Below are 21,139 nucleotides of genomic sequence, written 5' to 3'. Positions count from 1 at the left end.
TCACTTTAAATTATTTTATTCAAGAAGGTAGGAGGACAGACGGGGACTGAGCTGAGCCCTGAGTCCCTGAACCTCCCAGCTCAGCCCCACAGCAGGATGAGACGAAAATTAGAGGGTGGGGACTCCAGCCCCACCCAGACAAGGTTAGGGACAGACAGGACCCAGGAATCCCCCCTGAGTGTCTGAGAGGGTGGTGGCCGTGCACCACCCGAGCAGGGCTATTTGGGGGTACCACTCCCCTTCTTGGGGGTGGTGGGCTTCTTGCTCTGCCAGAGGTGCCCCTGGATGGTGAAGGCATCCACGCTCATGGACATGGTCTTGGCGGGGATCTGGGTGAAGCGCTTGCGGTCGGAGTTGTACTTATAGATGCCTTCAACCATGGCGGGCGTGATGGTGCGGGGGCCGTAGCCCGCCAGCCGGGTCAGCTCCTCCGTCTCCCCTGACAGCGTGTACAGGGCCCGGAACTGGCAGCTTGAGTCCCGGAAGAGGATCAGGAAGTGGTTGGCCTTGCTCTTCTCAATTTCCTGGTGGGCAGGGGGCGGTCAGCCAGCACGGCGAGGCCCCACCCCTCCCGCCGGACCCACCCTGGGCACTGACTGACCTCAAGAATGCGGTTCTTCTGCGGCTCGTTCACCTTGCCCGCCAGGCAGCAGTGCGACAGGGCGTTGTGGATGATGAACTTGTTGGACTTGGCGCTGGGCTCCTTGTACAGCCGGGGACCTGGGGGCAGGGCAGTCAGCAGGGAGGGGCAGGGAGGGGGGCCCGGGGCCCAGCACCGGCCACCTGCGCCCACTCACCGGTGTACTCAGGCACTGACGCGGGCGAGGAGGCCGTGCTGCCGTTCTCCCAGTCGCGGCTGCCAGGAAGGCGGCTTGGGGACATGAGGCCCGACGGGGACGGAGCCCTGCGGGGAAGGACGGGGAGACGCGGGCTGGGCTGGGCAGGGGAAGCTGCAGTGTGCGGGGGGCTAGGGAAGGAACAGCCTGCAGCCCTCTGCCTCTGCAGAGGGCGCCGTACTGTGCGCCGTACACGCCCAAGTGCATGCAGTGCCCTCACTCAGGGCCTCAGCACAGCCGTGGGTCCTGTCCCTCAGGACAGACACCCCACTTGTCCTTGTAGCTGCCCTTTCAGCCTTTAGTGGCAGATACACTCACTCATGCCATGTCACTCTCAAAAGCTCACATATATGCACATATAAACCGAGAGGCCAAACTCACCGAGACGTGGACCTCTTCACGCCGAGGTTATTGGGGGCCTCATTGGCCACTGTGGACAGGGACAGGGTAGACTGGGAGTAGACCTTGCTGAGCCGGGAACCTAGGGATAGAGTGCATGGGTCAGACCCCACTCAAAGGCCCCTCATCTCCCCAAGTGCCTAGTGGGGCCTTGCCTGGCAGATGGGGAGGGAATAGAGGTCATCCCTGCCCCCAAACCCTCACGCTATGCAGCCCGAGCAGAAACCTCTCACCCCCAAACGTACCCAAGGAGCTTCATCTATTAAGCCAGCTCGGCCCAACAGCCCTTCCTCTACCGCAGCCCACACCCTTTGGAAGAGTTCACCTGGCAGGCAGGACAGTCCTACCCGAGACCTTCCTCACCCACGTGTGGTCCCCCACAATGTATCCCCCCTCCCCCCGGGTCCTCACCCAGCAAGCCGCGGGCTGGGCTTCGAGCCAGAGCAGAGTCATCACAGCAGCCCGAGCGTGGCCGGGGGGCCCTCCGTCCGCCCCGGCCTGGCCCCGAGGCCCGCGGCCGCAGCACCTTGTCCAGGTCGTCCATCAGCTTCAGCTGGGCCCGGCGCTCATACTCCAGCCGAGTGAACTCGCCCCGCCGGGGGCCCGCCTCCTCTGCAGCGGGCGCTGGGGGCGCAGGGACCACCTCCTCCTGGGCCAGCCTACAGGTGGAGGGAGGGAGCCGTCAGGCGGGTGACGGGGTCTCGGGTGCAAGGGTCCCTGGACTGCCCGGCCTCACCGTGCAGCCTCCTCCCGCTGCTGCTCTCTCTTGGCCTCCTGCCACTGCTTCCGGCGCTGCACCTCCTCCGCCCGCCGCTGCTGCCGCTCCAGCAGGCTGGCTCGCTTCTGGGCCATCTCGTCCTCCGGCTTGTCTTCATCCTGGGGCAGGCAGAGTCCAGCTGGTGTCTCCCTGGACCGGTCAGCCCAGCCGCCAGCCACTCACCTGTACTTTCGGTTTGTGATTGTTCTAAAGGCATTCAGCTGGCGCCCACAGTATGCACAGCCCCACGTGCTGGGTACTGACACGCAGGGCAGGGCACACCTGGGAGCTGCTCCCACAAAGCAGCCTCAGTGGGGAAGGCATGTGCTACGGCACCAACAGCTGCCAGTCTGCAGGCTTCCTGAAGGAGCACCCAGGGGGGGAGGAGGGAGGAGAGCAGAGGGAGCACGTACAAGGGCCCTGAGGCAGCACTAGCCCAGCAAGGATGGGGGCAGCAGGAGACGCGTCGGGACGCAGAGCTGGGAGGACGGCATTGCACAGGATTGAGCAGGGCCTAAGGACTGGGTTTAGCTAAGAGCAAAGGGGGCTTCAGGGGTTTTTAATAGGACAGTGACCAGGACCAATCTGCACTCTGAACATCTCTGGCTGCTCAGTTGGAAATGGCAGGTATTTGCGAGAGGGGGTCACTGCATACCATTCAAAATATAACAGCAGCCTGGCCGGTGTGGCTCAGTGGCTGAGTATCAACCTTTGAACCAGGAGGTCACAGTTCAATGCCCAGTCAGGGCACATGGTCAGGTTGTGGGCTCCATCCCCAGTGTGGGGTGTGCAGGAGGCAGCTGATCAACATTGGTGTTTCTCCCTCTCCCTTCTCTGAAATAAATTTTAAAAATCTGTTTTTTTAAATGTGACTGCAGGTGTCCAGGTGAGAGATGTGGCCCAGGCTGAGTGCCATGAGGATGAAGAGTAATGGGAAATAGGACAGGGTCAGGAAGGGGGACTGGCAAGGCCACTGGAAGGAAGGGGGCGTGTGAAGGAGACAGCAGGAGGGGGAAGGAGATGTAATTGATGACCCTTGCCCTATTTGTCCATTCTGTCCATCACCCACCCATCTATCCATCTGCACACCCCCATCTGTGTGCACACACCCCACCTATCTGTCCATCCGGCCGCACACACTGCCCACTCCCATGTGGCTACCTAGCCCCCATCCGCCCACCCTCTACCCATCCGCCCACCTTCTACCCATCCGCCCACCTTCTACCCATCCGCCCACCTTCTACCCATCTGCCTACCTTCTACCCATCCGCCTACCCTCTACCCATCCGCCCACCTTCTACCCATCCGCCCACCTTCTACCCATCCGCCTACCCTCTACCCATCCGCCCACCTCTACCCATCCGCCTGACCATGCGTGCACCCATTGTTCCAACACCCCCCCACCTCCCCTCTCCCATCCATGCATCCCGGCCCCCGCCCGCCAGACGGCTCACCTTATAGAAGAAGCCCAGCCCAGTGCGGGGAGCTCCCTCTGAAGAGCCGTCCTCCTCTAGGGAATCGTCAGCACCAGGGGGACTCCCGTCGCCCTCATTCTCGGCCGAGGGCTCTTCCAAACTGCCCAGGGGGATCTCGATGAGGCCCGGCCTGGCCGCGGGCTCCTCTGGAGGCGGCCCCTCCGCCAGGAGGATGGAGGAGCGCGTCTGCATGGGCACCTGGCTCGGCGAGAACTTGCGCAGGTGCGGGAGGCTGTCTACGTCGTGGGGAGGCGTGAGCACCCTGGTCAGGGGCGCCAGCCGCAGTTCCGCCGGCCGCGCGTGCTTCGGGCTGCGGGGGGTGGGGCCGGGGCCGGGCCCGGGGCTGCGCCGGACGGCGGGGGCTCGCCGTGTGGGGCTGGCAGACGCAGCCTTGGGACCCGCCACGGGGACAGGGATGACCCACGAAGCGGGAGGTGGGGTGGGTCCGGGGGCCTCGGGCGGGACCAGGAGCCGCTGCTGCTGGTCTGTGAGCCTCTGCATATCCCGCTGCAATGAGCTCAGGGCAGCGCTCAGCTTGCTGACTGCCCGGTTATAGTCCCCCAGGCCCTCGGGGGGCACTGGGCCCAGTTCTGGTGAGAAAGTCACTGCCTTGGGCCGTGGGGACGGCTCACCCTGGCCCTCCCCCGCTGGCCGCTCCCCACCAGGGGCAGGGCCTGCCTCCGCCTCGGCCTCCGCCTCGGCCTCCGCCTCCCCTCCAGCCTCCCGGGGCTGCACCTGCAGGAAAGCGCTCTTGCCCAGGCGCTGGCGGTGCTTGGCAAAGATAGCTTCTATCCGCCGCTTCTGGGCCTCTATGGCCCGCCGCTTCTCCTCCAGCCGGGCTCCCAGCTCACTCATCTCTGAGCTCAGAGCCGCCGGTTCCGCGGGGGTGGACGCCGGGCAGCCCGCTCCTGCCTCGGCCTCGGCCTTCACCAGCTGCTTCTTGCGTTCAGCAAAGCTGGTCATCTTCACTTCAGAGTTGCCGGCAGCTGAGGCTGAAGGCCCCGCCTTCGGGGAGCCCTCAGACAGTACCTCCCCTGCCCGGCAGGGAGACAGTTTTGAGGGGCTATCGTGGGGCAAGTAGGCAGGTGCTTTGTCGGGGGGGTAGGGGGAGACCAGCGGGGGTTTGGAGGGCCCCTCGGGCGAGTGGAGGTAGAAGCTGCCGTCAGCAGCCCCGTCCGGGAGTAGCCGGGGCTCGGCGCTGTGGATGATCTGCAGGGCTTCCTCGATGGTAGGCAGGTCTCCGGGCTCCGGGGGTGGGTGGGCGGGGGCCAGGGCCGGCGCGGGGCGCGGGGGGCCCAGGCTGTCTGAGCTGACAGAGCGGAGGAGGACCGGGTCTCCCATGACGACATCCACGTCGCTGTCCAGGCCAAAGGGGGTGCTGAATGACACAGCCTGGGAAAGGGGACGGCTGGGCGGCCAGAGGGAGGGGTCAGCCCCTGGGTCAAGCCCCAGCCCCACCCCAGCCCCAGCTGGCCCAGCCCCTCCACTGCCCAGGCCCTGGAGATGCACTCACCTGAGCTGCCGGTTCCAGGCCTTGCCCAGGGCCTCCATATGGGACATGGATGGGGAGGACTTCAGTGAGCCTGGGAGGGTGGGGAGGGGTCACTGGTGGTCACTATGAGGGGGGCCACTCACTGGTCACTAGGGGGTGGGGTCACTGGGGGCCATGGTGGGGTAGGCCAGGGGTCTCCCTGGGTGAGACACCGATGGTCACTATGTGGATGGATAGCGGGGGTCCGTTTAATGTTATTAGAAAGTCCTGTTGAGCCACTGGTCAGTGTGGGGGTCAATGAGTGTTACTGGGCCAAAGAGACCCAGTGGAGGGGTCAAAGGTGACATGAATCAGCTGGGTGGTCTTTAGGGCGGGGGTTTCAGGGACATCCCTGTGCTCTCACCTGTGGATCCTCGGAGTGGGGACTGGGGGCCACCAGGCGACAGGAGTGAATGGCGGAAGTTGAAGACAGGAGAACTGCCAAGAGATGCGCATCAGCCAGGGCCCTGCCCTCACCTCTCCCGGGGCCCGGCAGAGCATCCCTGAGCCTGTCCCAGGGACCAGCGGGAGGAGGAGCGCCAGGTGCGGACTCTCACCCCGTGGGAAAGCGTACCTACTGCCGCTGCTGTTCTGAGGGGTGGAGGCCTCGGTGGCCTGGGGGGACGCGGCTGCAGCAGAGAGAGGAGGGTCAGTCGGAGCTCGGCCCCCACCTCCCACCTGGACCCCGGGCCAGGCCTCACCGTGGCCGTCAGGCAGGTCCTTGGCCTGCACGAAGTCCGGCTTCAGCACCTCGAAGCACATGAACATCTCCGCCAACAGCACCACGAGGTTGACCTGGAAGCGGAAGGCAGGGTGAGCCCAGGGACCACGGTCCTGGATGCCCACGTGCCCACAGGCCCGAAGCGGCCTTACCTTGAGGGGTGGTGGCACATACAGCAGGTCCTCCAGGGACAGCGGGCACCCCCGGGGAAGGCGGGAGGCGCAGAAATCCTGCACCAGCTGGAGGTTGTACAGGCTGTCCGCCACCGACATGGGGTCCTTGAGGCACACCTCTGTGGGGACAGAATGCCGGGCTATGAGAAGGGGCCCCAGAAAAAGGAGGCCTCCTGTGGGTCTAGCGCCAGGCACCCTCCACCAGCTGGGCACTGAGATGGGTACTGGTTCAGGTCTCTGCACGGCTACTTCCAAAACCTAGGCCTCTAGTCCCCAAGAACTCAACTCAAAAAGCTCCTCTGCCTGCTGGTGTGGCTCAGAGGCAGGGTGTCCTCCGTGCACCGAAAGGTTCCGTTCCGGTCAGGGCACATGCATGCCTGGGTTGCGGGCTCAATCCCCAGAAGGGGTGTGCAGGAGTCTCACTCTGGCATCGATGTTTCTCTCCCTTCCTCTCTCTCTAAAAACCTTAAACAAACTTTTCCTGATGGCCCAGCACTCTCTAGCACCGAACACTTTCTTCCAGATGAACGTGCTGTCTTTCTCTCCCAACTAGAATGTGAGCCACTGGATCCCTGGCCTCTAAAACGAAGTCTGGCACACAGTTCACTCTAGAAATATTTGCTGCAGGAATGAGTCTTATGAAGCACAGACCAGTTTAGACACTATGTGAAGTCGCACGGCTAAGCAGGGGAAGAGGTTAAAGCCAGGTCGGCCGACGCTGGAAGCGGCACTGGGCGCGGCTGCACCACTCGGGGAGCCGACGCCTGGAGGCCGGGCCCGGGGAGGGCGTCTGGCCCGGCCTCGTCACTCACCCTCCAGTCTCAGCAGCTGGGGACAATAGCAGTGGATCGTGGCGGCCAGGGCGGCCCCGCTGGACAGGTCCTGGAGGCCAGTCACGGTGGGAAAGCAGGGGGCACATCGGGCCGCAGTGCGGTCCTTGCGATACCGGATCTGCGGGTGGGAGTCAGGTCAGGTCAGAGGCCAGGCTGGCCCTCAGGCTGGTGGTCATGCAGGCTGGGCAGGGAAGCTTGGGGTTTCCGCCACGGGGGGGGTCCCAGAGCCAGAGTGAGGGCCAGCCTGGAGCGGGGGAGGGCAGCAGCAGGCAGAGGAGGTGTCTTCGAGCAGCCAGGCCAGCGTGGGGGCTGGGGAGGGGCTCCTGGGACCGGGGGGGGGGGGGGGGGATACATTACCATGGGGGGTTTGCTCCCCGACTCCTTCAAACAGAAGGCAATTGCGTGCTGGGGGGAGAGGAGCAGCCGTCAGCGGGGGAGGGTGCTGACTGCCGGGCCCAAGCACACCTCCGGGAGCAGGGAGGAAGCCCTGAGCCCCGTCCGAGCTCCCTGCCTGCACTCTGGCCGGCTTTGGGGACCCCGGCTCCTCCCAGCCTGAGGGGACCCCACAGAGCAGCCTCCATGCAGGGAATCCTCCCCCCACGAAGACCCAGGCCCAGCTCAGGGGAAGGAAGCAGGTAAGCAAAAGGAGAGGAACCCCAACCTAGGCCCCACGATTGGGGCAAGAGGCCTGGAGTGAGAAAAGGCAGGGACCCATCCAGCCCCAGGCCGCCCCTAGCCAGCGGTCACTTCCCCTGTGCCTCAGGGATGGGCACCTCCCACCCCAAGGCTGGATCTGTCCCCAGGAGAGTCCGCCCCTCTGGGTGCGGGCCGTCCTCCGGCTGGAAGGGGTCTCCCCATCGCCTGCCCCATCAGGGTCAGGGCCGTGTCTGACGGGCTGGGGTCCAGACTCCCCCCTCAGCCCAGGCTGACAAGCTAACAGGGAGATCTACCCCCTGACTGGGGGAGGGGGCTGTCTGCCGCTCAGTGAACAGCAGATTCCCCCAGGGCTGGGGGTCACACCTCCTTTGCTCACAGCTGGGGGAGGCAGGAGAGGAGCAGACAGGCAGACAGACACAGAGCGACAAGCAGGCAGGCAGCCGGGGCAGAGGGCCCCACTTACAGGAACCAGCTTCCAGTACCAGCGTGTGGGGCACTGACGCCAGAGAGGCAGAGGTGAGAGGAGCAGGCCCAGGGGAGGGGAGCGGAGTGGAGGAGGGGAGGAGAGGGAGGAAGACAGAGTCACCTCTAACACCCTCAGGGCAGGAACGGCCGCTCTGCCCACCCGGCCCTTGACTGTGCGTCCCTCCGCCCACCTCCTGCCCGAGCCTCACCGAGGGCTGCGCGGGGGCCACCCCGTCCGCAGGCGCCGCAGGCCCTGCTCTCCGGGCTGCCTCCTGCTCCGTCTTCTCCTGCAGCCGCCGGACCGTCTGGGGGCAGGAGGGCTCAGTGCTCCGGGCACCGGGCACCCCGGCCCCGCCCGCCCGCCCGCCCGCCCGGCGCCTACCGTGTCCACCCAGAAGAGGAGCTTGTGCTCCAGGCTGGCCAGCGCCAGCGGGCTGGGCAGCGTCTTCGTCCACTCCGAGGCGAAGGCCACCATGAGCGCGTCAATGACAGCCAGGTGGGCTCCCTGTGGGGACAGAAGGGAGGGACAGGGTGTGCGTGTGCGTGTGCGTGCGTGTCTGTGTGAGTGTGTGTGTGTGTGAGAGAGAGAGAGTGTGTGTCTGTGTATGTGCGTGAAGGGGAGGATCGGGAGGGGGGGGCGTGAAGGGCAGGGCGGGGCTGGTGGTGGGCCCTGGGGAGAGGAGCCAGGGAGGGAGGGGGAGAAGGCGGCATATAGGCAAGTCCTCAAGGGCCACAGGAGTATCTTTTGGGGGGACCCATGCCTGGTGGGAGGAGTGTTGCTGGGAGGAACCTGGCCTGGTTGGAGGAGCCTTTGGGGGGTTGGCGGTGGTTTTGGGTGGTGGCGGGGGATGGTGGTGGGCGGTGGGTGGTGGCGGTGAATGGTGGGTGGTGGGCGGTGGGTGGTGGCAGTGGGTGGTGGTGGTGGGTGATGGTGGGTGGTGGGCAGTGGATGGTGGGCAGAGGGGACGGTGATGGTGGGTGGTGGGCGGTGGCGGTGGATGGTGGGCAGAGGGGACGGTGGTGGTGGGCGGTGGGCGGTGGCGGTGGATGGTGGGCAGAGGGGACGGTGATGGTGGGCGGTGGGCGGTGGGCAGTGGGTGGTGGCGGTGGATGGTGGGCAGAGGGGACGGTGATGGTGGGCGGTGGGCGGTGGCGGTGGATGGTGGGCAGAGGGGACGGTGATGGTGGGCGGTGGGCGGTGGCGGTGGATGGTGGGCAGAGGGGACGGTGATGGTGGGCGGTGGGCGGTGGGCAGTGGGCGGTGGTGGTGGGCGATGGTGGGCGTTGAGCGGGGCCTACCATGAGGACGGGCTGGTGCCTCAGGTCGGCCTCCTGCACGGGGCGCTCGGGCAGGGCGGGCACCATGCCCCTCCGGGCCAGCAGGGCCAGCAGAGCAGAGGGGCCGGGGGGCGCCTCCAGCTGGGGCAGCGCCTGGCGCCAGGCCCGGCAGTACAGCTCGGCCGAGAGCAGCAGCCGCGTCACCGGGGGCTTCACGTGCTCCTGCGCGTACTGGTCCGTGTAGAAGGGCTCCCACAGCTCCGCGGGCACGTGCTCTGCGGGGAGGGGGCAGGTCAGGGCCCCGGAACCCACCCCCACACACAGACACGCACACACACAGACAGACACAGACACACACAGACACACACACAGACAGACACAGACACACACACAGAGACACACAGACACAGACACACACATACACAGACGCGCACACAGACACAGACACACACAGACACACACACAGACAGACACAGACACACACAGACACACACACAGATACACACAGACACAGACACACACACAGACAGACACACACACACAGACAGACACACAGACACAGACACACACACACACAGACACACACACACACAGAGACACAGACACAGACACAGACACACACAGACACACAGACACAGACACAGACACAGACACACAGAGACACAGACACACACAGACACGCACACAGACACACACACACAGAGACACAGACACAGACACACACAGACACGCACACAGACACAGACACACACACACAGAGACACAGACACAGACACACACAGACACGCACACAGACACAGACACACACACACAGAGACACAGACACAGACACACACAGACACGCACACAGACACAGACACACACACACAGACACACACAGACACACACACACACAGACACGCACACACACAGACACACACAGACACACACAGACACACACACAGAGAGACACACACAGACACACAGACACATACACAGACACAGACACACAGACACAGACACACACACACACAGACACGTACACACACAGACACACACAGACACATACACACACAGAGACAGACACACAGACACACAGACACATACACAGACACACACAGACACACAGACACAGGAGAGTCACGGAAACCCTGAGGGAGAGCAGTCGGGAGAGGCTTAAGGAAGCCCCCGTGGCCTCAAGCAGGACCCAGAAGTAGCGGAGAAAGATCGGAATAAACTGCCCGGAAGCCCCAAGCGGCTGAGGGCGCCGGCGGCCAGCGGGGACCTGCCCTCACGGTTCTCCCAGGGAGGCCCAGGCTCGTTCCACAGGGAAGCCGCTCTGTGTGCGGGTTCCACCCTGTGTGTGAGGGGGTTCCGCCCTGTGTGGGGGGGTTCCGCTCTGTGTGTGTGTGAGGGGGTTCCGCTCTGTGTGTGGGGGGGTTCCGCTCTGTGTGTGAGGGGGTTCCGCCCTGTGTGAGGGGGTTCCGCTGTGTGTGTGTGAGGGGGTTCCGCCCTGTGTGTGTGAGGGGGTTCCGCTCTGTGTGTGAGGGGGTTCCGCTCTGTGTGTGTGAGGGGGTTCCGCTGTGTGTGTGGGGGTTCCGCCCTGTGTGTGTGTGAGGGGGTTCCGCTCTGTGTGTGGGGGGGTTCCGCCCTGTGTGTGAGGGGGTTCCGCCCTGTGTGTGAGGGGGTTCCGCTCTGTGTGTGGGGGTTCCGCTGTGTGAGGGGGTTCCGCCCTGTGTGTGGGGGTTCCGCTCTGTGTGTGGGGGTTCCGCCCTGTGTGTGAGGGGGTTCCGCTCTGTGTGTGTGAGGGGGTTCCGCTGTGTGTGAGGGGGTTCCGCTCTGTGTGAGGGGGTTCCGCTCTGTGTGAGGGGGTTCCGCTCTGTGTGTGGGGGTTCCGCTCTGTGTGAGGGGGTTCCGCTCTGTGTGTGGGGGTTCCGCTCTGTGTGAGGGGGTTCCGCTCTGTGTGTGGGGGTTCCGCTCTGTGTGAGGGGGTTCCGCTCTGTGTGTGTGGGGTTCCGCTCTGTGTGAGGGGGTTCCGCTGTGTGTGAGGGGGTTCCGCTCTGTGTGTGGGGGTTCCGCCCTGTGTGTGAGGGGGTTCCGCTCTGTGTGTGTGAGGGGGTTCCGCTGTGTGTGGGGGTCCGCTCTGTGTGTGGGGGTTCCGCTCTGTGTGAGGGGGTTCCGCTGTGTGTGAGGGGGTTCCGCTCTGTGTGTGGGGGTTCCGCCCTGTGTGTGAGGGGGTTCCGCTCTGTGTGTGGGGGGGTTCCGCTCTGTGTGAGGGGGTTCCGCTCTGTGTGAGGGGGTTCCGCTCTGTGTGAGGGGGTTCCGCTGTGTGTGAGGGGGTTCCGCTCTGTGTGTGGGGGTTCCGCCCTGTGTGTGAGGGGGTTCCGCTCTGTGTGTGTGAGGGGGTTCCGCTGTGTGTGGGGTTCCGCTCTGTGTGAGGGGGTTCCGCTCTGTGTGAGGGGGTTCCGCTCTGTGTGAGGGGGTTCCGCTGTGTGTGAGGGGGTTCCGCTCTGTGTGTGGGGGTTCCGCGCTGTGTGTGAGGGGGTTCCGCTCTGTGTGTGTGAGGGGGTTCCGCTGTGTGTGGGGTTCCGCTCTGTGTGAGGGGGTTCCGCTCTGTGTGTGAGGGGGTTCCGCTCTGTGTGTGGGGGTTCCGCCCTGTGTGTGAGGGGGTTCCGCTCTGTGTGTGGGGGTTCCGCCCTGTGTGTGTGGGGGTTCCGCTCTGTGTGTGGGGGTTCCGCCCTGTGTGTGAGGGGGTTCCGCTCTGTGTGTGTGAGGGGGTTCCGCTGTGTGTGGGGTTCCGCTCTGTGTGTGAGGGGGTTCCGCTCTGTGTGTGGGGGTTCCGCCCTGTGTGTGAGGGGGTTCCGCTCTGTGTGTGTGTGGGGGTTCCGCTGTGTGTGAGGGGGTTCCGCTCTGTGTGTGGGGGTTCCGCTCTGTGTGTGGGGGTTCCGCCCTGTGTGTGAGGGGGTTCCGCTCTGTGTGTGTGAGGGGGTTCCGCTGTGTGTGGGGGGGTTCCGCCCTGTGTGTGAGGGGGTTCCGCTCTGTGTGTGGGGGTTCCGCTGTGTGAGGGGGTTCCGCCCTGTGTGTGGGGGTTCCGCTCTGTGTGTGGGGGTTCCGCCCTGTGTGTGAGGGGGTTCCGCTCTGTGTGTGGGGGGGTTCCGCTCTGTGTGAGGGGGTTCCGCTCTGTGTGGGGGGGTTCCGCTCTGTGTGAGGGGGTTCCGCTGTGTGTGAGGGGGTTCCGCTGTGTGTGAGGGGGTTCCGCCCTGTGTGTGAGGGGGTTCCGCTCTGTGTGGGGGGGGGTTCCGCCCTGTGTGTGAGGGGGTTCCGCTCTGTGTGAGGGGGTTCCGCTCTGTGTGAGGGGGTTCCGCCCTGTGTGTGGGGGGGTTCCGCCCTGTGTGTGAGGGGGTTCCGCTCTGTGTGGGGGGGGGTTCCGCCCTGTGTGTGAGGGGGTTCCGCCCTGTGTGAGGGGGTTCCGCTCTGTGTGTGGGGGTTCCGCTGTGTGAGGGGGTTCCATCCTGTGTGTATGTGGGTTCCGCCCTGTGTGAGGGGGTTCCGCCCTGTGTGAGGGGGTTCTGCTCTGTGTGTGTGGGGGTTCCGCCCTGTGTGTGGGGGGTTCCACCCTGTGTGTGTGTGGGGGTTCCGCCCTGTGTGTGGGGGGGTTCCACCCTGTGTGTGGGGGGGGGTTCCGTCCTGTGTGTGGGGGTTCCGCTCTGTGTGTGGGGGGTTCCGCTCTGTGTGTGAGGGGGTTCCGCTCTGTGTGTGTGTGGGGGGGTTCCGCCCTGTGTGTGGGGGGGTTCCGCCCTGTGTGTGGGGGTTCCGCTCTGTGTGTGGGGGTTCCGCTCTGTGTGTGTGGGGGTTCCGCCCTGTGTGTGTGGGGGTTCCGCTCTGTGTGTGGGGGTTCCGCTCCGTGTGGGGGGGTTCCGCCCTGTGTGTGTGGGGGTTCCGCTCTGTGTGTGAGGGGGTTCCGCCCTGTGTGTGAGGGGGTTCCGCTCTGTGTGTGAGGGGGTTCCGCTGTGTGAGGGGGTCCGCTCTGTGTGAGGGGGTTCCGCTCTGTGTGGGGGGGGGTTCCGCCCTGTGTGTGAGGGGGTTCCGCCCTGTGTGTGTGGGGGTTCCGCTCTGTGTGTGAGGGGGTTCCGCCCTGTGTGTGTGGGGGTTCCGCCCTGTGTGAGGGGGTTCCGCCCTGTGTGTGAGGGGGTTCCGCTCTGTGTGTGAGGGGGTTCCGCCCTGTGTGTGGGGGGGTTCCGCTCTGTGTGTGAGGGGGTTCCGCTCTGTGTGTGAGGGGGTTCCGCCCTGTGTGTGAGGGGGTTCCGCTCTGTGTGTGAGGGGGTTCCGCCCTGTGTGTGTGGGGGTTCCGCTCTGTGTGTGAGGGGGTTCCGCTCTGTGTGTGAGGGGGTTCCGCCCTGTGTGTGAGGGGGTTCCGCTCTGTGTGTGAGGGGGTTCCGCTCTGTGTGTGAGGGGGTTCCGCTGTGTGAGGGGGTCCGCTCTGTGTGAGGGGGTTCCGCTCTGTGTGTGAGGGGGTTCCGCCCTGTGTGTGAGGGGGTTCCGCTCTGTGTGAGGGGGTTCCGCTCTGTGTGAGGGGGTTCCGCCCTGTGTGTGAGGGGGTTCCGCTGTGTGTGTGGGGGTTCCGCTCTGTGTGGGGGGGGGGGTTCCGCCCTGTGTGTGAGGGGGTTCCGCTCTGTGTGTGAGGGGGTTCCGCTCTGTGTGTGAGGGGGTTCCGCTCTGTGTGTGTGGGGGGGGGTTCCGCCCTGTGTGTGGGGGGGTTCCACCCTGTGTGTGTGGGGGGGTTCCGCTCTGTGTGGGGGGGGGTTCCGCTGTGTGTGTGGGGGTTCCGCTCTGTGTGGGGGGGGGTTCCGCCCTGTGTGGGGGGGTTCCGCTCTGTGTGAGGGTGTTCCGTCCTGTGTGTGAGGGGGTTCCGCCCTGTGTGTGAGGGGGTTCCGCTCTGTGTGAGGGGGTTCCGCTCTGTGTGTGAGGGGGTTCCGCTCTGTGTGGGGGGGGGGTTCCGCCCTGTGTGTGGGGGGGTTCCGCTCTGTGTGAGGGTGTTCCGTCCTGTGTGTGAGGGGGTTCCGCTCTGTGTGAGGGGGTTCCGCCCTGTGTGTGAGGGGGTTCCGCTCTGTGTGAGGGGGTTCCGCCCTGTGTGTGGGGGTTCCGCCCTGTGTGTGTGGGGGTTCCGCCCTGTGTGTGTGTGGGGGGGGTTCTGCTCTGTGTGTGTGGGGGTTCCGCCCTGTGTGTGGGGGGTTCCACCCTGTGTGTGTGTGGGGGTTCCGCTCTGTGTGTGGGGGGTTCCGCTCTGTGTGTGTGGGGGGTTCCGCCCTGTGTGTGTGGGGGTTCCACCCTGTGTGTGTGGGGGTTCCGCCCTGTGTGTGTGGGGGTTCCGCTCTGTGTGTGAGGGGGTTCTGCTCTGTGTGTGTGGGGGTTCCGCCCTGTGTGTGTGGGGGTTCCGCCCTGTGTGTGTGGGGGTTCCGCTCTGTGTGTGTGGGGGTTCCGCTCTGTGTGTGTGGGGGTTCCGCTGTGTGAGGGGGTTCCGCTCTGTGTGAGGGGGTTCCGCCCTGTGTGAGGGGGTTCCGCCCTGTGTGTGTGGGGGTTCCGCTCTGTGTGTGAGGGGGTTCCGCTCTGTGTGAGGGGGTTCCGCTCTGTGTGAGGGGGTTCCGCCCTGTGTGTGAGGGGGTTCCGCTCTGTGTGAGGGGGTTCCGCTCTGTGTGTGAGGGGGTTCCGCTCTGTGTGTGAGGGGGTTCCATCCTGTGTGTATGTGGGTTCCGCCCTGTGTGAGGGGGTTCCGCTCTGTGTGTGGGGGGGTTCCGCCCTGTGTGGGGGGGGGTTCCGCTCTGTGTGAGGGGGTTCCGCTCTGTGTGTGGGGGGGTTCCGCCCTGTGTGTGGGGGGGTTCCGCCCTGTGTGGGGGGGTTCCGCTCTGTGTGAGGGGGTTCCGCTCTGTGTGTGGGGGGGTTCCGCCCTGTGTGGGGGGGTTCCGCTCTGTGTGTGGGGGGGTTCCGCCCTGTGTGGGGGGGTCCGCTCTGTGTGTGGGGGGGTTCCGCCCTGTGTGGGGGGGTCCGCTCTGTGTGTGGGGGGGTTCCGCCCTGTGTGGGGGGGTCCGCTCTGTGTGTGGGGGGGTTCCGCCCTGTGTGAGGGGGTTCCGCTCTGTGTGAGGGGGTTCCGCTCTGTGTGAGGGGGTTCCGCTCTGTGTGGGGGGGTTCCGCTCTGTGTGAGGGGGGGTTCCGCTCTGTGTGTGAGGGGGTTCCGCTCTGTGTGAGGGGGTTCCGCCCTATGTGTGAGGGGGTTCCGCCCTGTGTGTGAGGGGGTTCCGCTCTGTGTGTGAGGGGGTTCCGCCCTGTGTGAGGGGGTTCCGCCCTGTGTGAGGGGGTTCCGCTCTGTGTGAGGGGGTTCCGCTCTGTGTGTGTGGGGGTTCCGCCCTGTGTGGGGGGGTTCCGCTCTGTGTGTGGGGGGGTTCCGCCCTGTGTGAGGGGGGGTTCCGCTCTGTGTGTGAGGGGGTTCCGCTCTGTGTGAGGGGGTTCCGCTCTGTGTGAGGGGGTTCCGCTCTGTGTGTGGGGGGGTTCCGCTCTGTGTGTGAGGGGGTTCCGCTCTGTGTGAGGGGGTTCCGCTCTGTGTGTGGGGGGGTTCCGCTCTGTGTGTGAGGGGGTTCCGCTCTGTGTGAGGGGGTTCCGCCCTGTGTGTGGGGGGGTTCCGCCCTGTGTGAGGGGGTTCCGCTCTGTGTGTGGGGGGGTTCCGCCCTGTGTGAGGGGGTTCCGCTCTGTGTGTGGGGGGTTCCGCCCTGTGTGAGGGGGTTCCGCTCTGTGTGGGGGGGGTTCCGCCCTGTGTGTGGGGGTTCCGCTCTGTGTGTGAGGGGGTTCCGCCCTGTGTGTGTGGGGGTTCCGCTCTGTGTGAGGGGGTTCCGCTCTGTGTGTGGGGGGGTTCCGCCCTGTGTGAGGGGGTTCCGCTCTGTGTGTGGGGGGGTTCCGCCCTGTGTGTGGGGGTTCCGCCCTGTGTGAGGGGGTTCCGCCCTGTGTGAGGGGGTTCCGCCCTGTGTGTGTGGGGGTTCCGCTCTGTGTGTGGGGGTTCCGCTGTGTGTGGGGGTTCCGCTCTGTGTGAGGGGGTTCCGCTGTGTGAGGGGGTTCCGCCCTGTGTGGGGGGGTTCCGCTGTGTGAGGGGGTTCCGCTCTGTGTGTGGGGGGGTTCCGCTCTGTGTGTGGGGGTTCCGCTCTGTGTGAGGGGGTTCCGCTGTGTGAGGGGGTTCCGCCCTGTGTGTGAGGGGGTTCCGCCCTGTGTGTGTGGGGGGGTTCCGCTGTGTGTGGGGGGGGTTCCGCTGTGTGAGGGGGTTCCGCTGTGTGGGGGGGTTCCGTCCTGTGTGAGGGGGTTCCGCTCTGTGTGTGTGTGGCTTCCGCCCTGTGTGGTGGGTTCTGTATGCGTGTGAAGGAACGGGCAGGATTTAGTGCTAGAACATCCGCACGTGGCCAGCCCCCCCCCCCCCCCCCGTGCCTCTTCACATCGGGGCCCAGAGGCTCCGTCCACCGGCCTCCTGGCCTCCCTGGAGGGCGCGGCCCCGCCCCTAAAATCGCACCTAACTCCCCACGCAGCGCCCCACCTCTGTGGAGTCGTGCCTGCTCTCTGCCCCTCAGCTCAGCTCCTTGAAAGACGAGTTCTCCAGGCTGCACCTCCTTCCAGCCCACCCCCACCCACCCTCCCTGATCTGGCTCCTGCCCTGCCAGCTCCAGCCTCCTCAAGGCCAGCAAGGCCACCCAGCACCCCGTGGCCGTATCTCGCTGGCTTTCTGCCCAGGGCCTCCTCTGGACGCCCTCCTCCCCAGCTCTCCCAGTCCCCCCCCCACACACACCGCCCCTTTGAGGCAGAGCACCACAGCGCGGTCTCAGCAGCCTTCTGAGTGAACAGACATGCCCACCCCCACCCCCACACCACGATGGCCTTCGTTACCCTCTGAGCACGGCATCTCCCATAATCCTTAGCTTAAAAAATATAATATATTATTGATTTTATACAGAGAGGAAGGGAGAGAGAGAGTCAGAAACATCGATGAGAGAGAGTCATCGATCAGCTGCCTCTTGCACATCCCCAACTGGGGATATGCCCGCAACCAAATTGAACCTGGAATCTCTTGACTGGAATCGAACCCAGGACCTTTCAGTCCCCAAGCCAACGCTCTATCCATTGAGCCAAACCGGTTTCAGCAATCCTTAGCTTCTTGCTCCAAACCTGTTCCTTCTCTATCCCAACTGCAATGAGAAATCACCGTCCCTCCTTCCTTCAATCAATCCTGACCATCTTTCAAAGCCAGACCTCCCTGTCTCTCCAGCTCCTACTCATTTCCTGCTCCCATCAACAATTAAACAAGTTTCTTTTCCTTCACAATGAAGCCAGAGGAGAGAGACTCTGCAGATAGCTGATGTCTAACAAGCACTTCCCTGAGCCTCACCTCTGTTGGCATTTGGGGCGGATAACTCTCTGTTCAGGGAGGGGCAGGGCAGGCTGTCCTGTGCTGTCAGATGGTCTCTCCTATGAGATGCCAGTAGCACCTTCTCCTGAGTGGCAACAACCAAGAACGTCTCCAGACAGTGCCAAAGGCCTGAGAGCCGAGATCAGCCCCCTCGCCCATTTACTATAGAGCAGTGCTGGCCCATACACACACAGTGCAAATCACACATGTGGTTTTAAACTTCCCAAAAGAGCCATATTTAAAAAGCAGAAACAAGCAATGTTAATTAGTAATCTATTTAACCTAATATACACTTTATCCTTGAACAACATGGGTTTGAATGGATGGGTCCCTGTATGTATACATGGATTCCCCCCCCCCCCAATAAATACTGTAAATGCATCTTCTCTTCCCTAAGACTTATTAATGACATTTTCTTTGCTCCAGCTCACTGTTGTAAGAATACAATGTGTGACACACAGAACATACCAAATACATGTTACCTGGTTGTTTATGTATCAGTAAGACTTCCAGCCAACAGTAGGCTAATGCGGTTCAGTTTCTGGGGAGCCAAAAGCTATCCACCGCCCTAGGCAACCAATCGATGTGTCTTTCCCACATCTATGTTCCTCTCCCTCTCCCTCTCCCCCGCTTCTGGTCTCTCTAAAAATCAATGGGGAAAATAACAACAACAGCACGTTACCCACAGACTCCCAACCGTGCCTCCAGCCCCTGTGCTGTCCAAGGGCCCCTGTACCTTCTAGACATCATTTCAACATCTAGTCCAACAGAACCACGCTGAGAGCCACAGCTGGCCTGTTTGTACCAAGCCTTCGGAAGCCACTGTGCCCGTTACCTTCACAGCTCCCGGGGCTCAGCCCGGCCAGCGTGCTCCGGGGCGGCCTCGGGGCAGTGACTCCAAGCACCACCACGTTTATTTAACCACGACCACCTCCGTCCGTTTGTTTTTTAGTGCTTACGGGACCTCCGTTCTCCTGCCCACGGTGCAGTGGGAAAACCAGGCGCGGCAGCCCAGAACTTGCCGGAGCTCACACAGCTAATGACCGCAGAGCTGCGTAACCCCGTTTCCCCGTGCTACACCCCGATACGTGGCACACGGACTGCATGGCCGTTTCCCAAACCTGCTTCAAGATGGCACCCTTGCTATCCCATCTCTGAGCTCCAGTGCTGCCGGCACTGTGCCAGCCTCCTCACACCTGTGCCTGGGGGCACCGACGTCCCCTTCCCCAGCCACTTGCTCTTCTGACCTCATCTCCTCAGTCCCCAAATGCTGCCTACCACCCCCAGTGCCCTCAGACACCCCCCCGGCCTGAGGGCCCTCCTGTCCCCTGCTCCCACCCTCACCTCCCTCAGAGCAGGACCCCTTGGCCCACACCCCCTGCTCAGCATGTGACTGCCTCCCGTGGCACACTCCTGTGCGTACTTCAAGGTTCAAGCCCTCCTCCCCGGAGGCCTCCCTTCACCTCCAGGCCCGGGAGGGTCTCAGGGATCCCCCCTCCCCGGCTCTGCTGCACCCTCTACCTCTCACTCAAAGCAGCAGCAATACAGTGTATGTACCACCCCCCTCCCCCACCCCCACCCCAATCCACCAGAGCTCCCAGCCTGGCCTGGCACCCGAGAGGCACCAGGAGAGTCCCAGAGCGCCTGACCCAAGCAGCGTCCTGGGCCCACCTTCCCGTCGGGGCCTGGCCCACCTTCCCCGGCCTCTGCTTAGAGGTGGGGAGGCCTCGGGGAGGTGTCATGGCTAAGGGAGTGGGTTGTGTGTCTCCTCAGGGGGCCTCACTTTCCTTTCTGTGAAATGGGAGCGTAATGCCTGCTGTCGGCTGGCCAGGGGACAATGAGTAACATTAATATCTTTCGATAAGAAGTCACAGGATGCCAGCAGCAGCACCCATGCAGCCGCCGGTGAGCCGGGCCTCTGCCTCCCAGCAGCCCCGGGAAGAGGGCGCTGATGGGATTCCAGTCACTCCTGCCCTGTCCTGGTCCCGTGGGGCCACAGACGTTTGCGAAATGGATAAATCAGTGAAGGAATGCCTTCTTTTCAGAGGGGAATGGGAGCGTGGAGACTGGGAGACTGCACAGTCTGGGGGAGCCAGGACTCAACCTGCTCCGATCCCCAAAGGGGAGCCCTCTGCGGCCTCAGAACCTGGGCTGCGGGGGGCTGGGGCCACCGAGTCTCTCTCCACCAACCACCTTTCTTCCTCAAGCAGCTCCTTGGGGCAAGCGGCCCCGCGTGGGCCCTCATGCCAGGCTGCAGGGGGAGACGGGCTTGAGCGGAACCGGAGAGGGGCAGCGATCCGGGACCCACACCCAGAACAGGTTGGTCTGGGAAGGCCACTAGGGAGGAAGGGCTGTGCCCAAGTGCCGCCAAGACCAGTGGGCAGGGCGAGTGGGTGGGCAGGGCGTCCCCACAGGAAGGCCCGGTCCTTAATTAACCCCTTCTTCCCCGCCAGGCCCAGCCCCCGCTCTGGCAGGTGGCCCGCGGGAGGCTGCCGGGCCTCCAGTGCCGGGCACCGACCCTCTCCCCTCCGCCCGACTCCTCACGTGCGGGCCCGGGCGCACCTGGCCCCCCGCGGGCGTCGTGGGCCAGCCGGTTCCCTCCCCTGGGCCCGGCCTCCGGGCAAACCGGGCGATAGGGCACCGCGGCGGCCTGGCCGGCCTCGGGGAGGCTCCGGGCGCCCGCGCCGCAGGCGGGCTGGGCGGGCGGTGCCGGCCTCCGGGAGCGCGTCCGGGGCCAACCGGGTCCTCGCGCGCGTGACCCGAGTGTGCAAGGGAGGAGGGCGCGCAGGCCCCACGGAGACCCCGCGGCGGCGGACCCGCCCGCGCACCTGGGACCCGGGCCCGGCCCGGCGCCGGCCCCACCCCCACGCTCCGCGCCGGGGCCAAAGTCCGCGCCGCGAGCGCCGCAGCCCGCACCGCCCGGCCATTGTCCCGCGCCCGGCCCCGGCCCGCACCTGCCGCCCCCGGTACCTGCGCCCCCGAAGGCGGCCCGCAGCACCCAGGCCAGGCTGGCCGCCGCCTTGGCGCGCGAGAAGTCGTACTGGTCCAGCGCCTTGATCTCCGGCACCAGGAAGGTCCGGCGCAGCGGCCCGGGCCCGGGGGGCGCCGCCTCCACCATGGCTGCCGGCTGCGCCCCGCTCCGCCGCTCGCCCGCCGCCGCCGCCGCCGCCGCCGCCGCCGCCGCCGCAGCCCCGGCCTCCAGCCTCCGGCCCGGCCTCTCCGCCAGGTGCGGCCGCGTCCGCGACGCTGCGTCCGCCCCGCCCCGCCCGGGGCGGAGCCCAGGTGCGCCCGCCCCGCGCCCGCCGCGCCCGGTCCTCCCGCGGGGCGGGGCGGAGGCTGCGGCCGGGTGCGCGCCGTGTGTGCGCGCTCCCGTGTGCGCGTGGGCGCCGGAGGGGCGAGGACCCTCTGCCGCGATGTGCGCGCTGGCCGCGTGTGCGCGCTCAGGGTGAGCTCTGTGCGGCTGGCCCTGCGCCCCCGCGGGCGCCGTGCGTGGCTGCACCTGTTCCGCCTGCGGCCATGAGCATCCAGAATGTGCTATGCACCTGTGCGTGTCCCCGCGGTATCAGGTGCTGATCCAGTGTGTATTTGATGCGCATAG

At 65.0% G+C, this 21,139-nt stretch overlaps 1 protein-coding gene across 13 annotated transcripts; it reads right to left on the bottom strand.

Annotated features, from left to right (window-relative positions):
* On the bottom strand, positions 1-20,840 carry CAMSAP3 (calmodulin regulated spectrin associated protein family member 3). Of its 13 annotated transcripts, XM_045585982.1 has the most exons (21): positions 20,826-20,840; positions 20,512-20,673; positions 9,147-9,400; positions 8,230-8,352; positions 8,057-8,152; positions 7,846-7,878; positions 7,083-7,130; positions 6,705-6,843; positions 5,872-6,032; positions 5,700-5,793; positions 5,573-5,627; positions 5,363-5,436; positions 4,981-5,050; positions 3,447-4,875; positions 2,176-2,199; positions 1,972-2,111; positions 1,647-1,894; positions 1,218-1,317; positions 798-904; positions 602-720; positions 1-524 (listed from the first exon to the last, which is right to left on the bottom strand). In XM_045585982.1, exons 2-21 carry the CDS (start codon positions 20,657-20,659, stop codon positions 219-221), a joined length of 3,768 nt encoding a protein of 1,255 aa, XP_045441938.1. In that variant the 5' UTR covers positions 20,660-20,673; positions 20,826-20,840; the 3' UTR covers positions 1-218. The 13 variants fall into 13 exon arrangements, with proteins under 13 accessions (XP_045441938.1, XP_036305724.1, XP_045441941.1 ...); XM_036449831.2 differs by lacking the exon at positions 20,826-20,840 and having other exon boundaries at positions 20,512-20,710; XM_045585985.1 differs by lacking the exon at positions 20,826-20,840 and having other exon boundaries at positions 3,447-4,824; positions 20,512-20,710.
* Between the last annotated feature and the right edge of the window lie 299 nt (positions 20,841-21,139).

The sequence above is a fragment of the Pipistrellus kuhlii genome, unplaced genomic scaffold, assembly GCF_014108245.1.
Source record: "Pipistrellus kuhlii isolate mPipKuh1 unplaced genomic scaffold, mPipKuh1.p scaffold_m20_p_21, whole genome shotgun sequence".
Lineage (NCBI taxonomy): Eukaryota > Metazoa > Chordata > Mammalia > Chiroptera > Vespertilionidae > Pipistrellus > Pipistrellus kuhlii.
The sequence above is the reverse complement of the archived record's forward strand: the minus strand, read 5'-3'. Positions and strand labels throughout refer to the sequence as shown.

Coding starts and splice junctions, on each gene's coding strand:
- CAMSAP3 (XM_045585982.1), bottom strand. CDS start 20,659: ATGGTGGAGGCGGCGCCCCCCGGGCCCGGGCCGCTGCGCCGGACCTTC. Junction 5,437..5,572: donor CAGAACAGCAGCGGCAGTAG/GTACGCTTTCCC, acceptor ATCTCTTGGCAG/TTCTCCTGTCTTCAACTTCC. Junction 2,112..2,175: donor ATCACAAACCGAAAGTACAG/GTGAGTGGCTGG, acceptor TGCCTGCCCCAG/GATGAAGACAAGCCGGAGGA.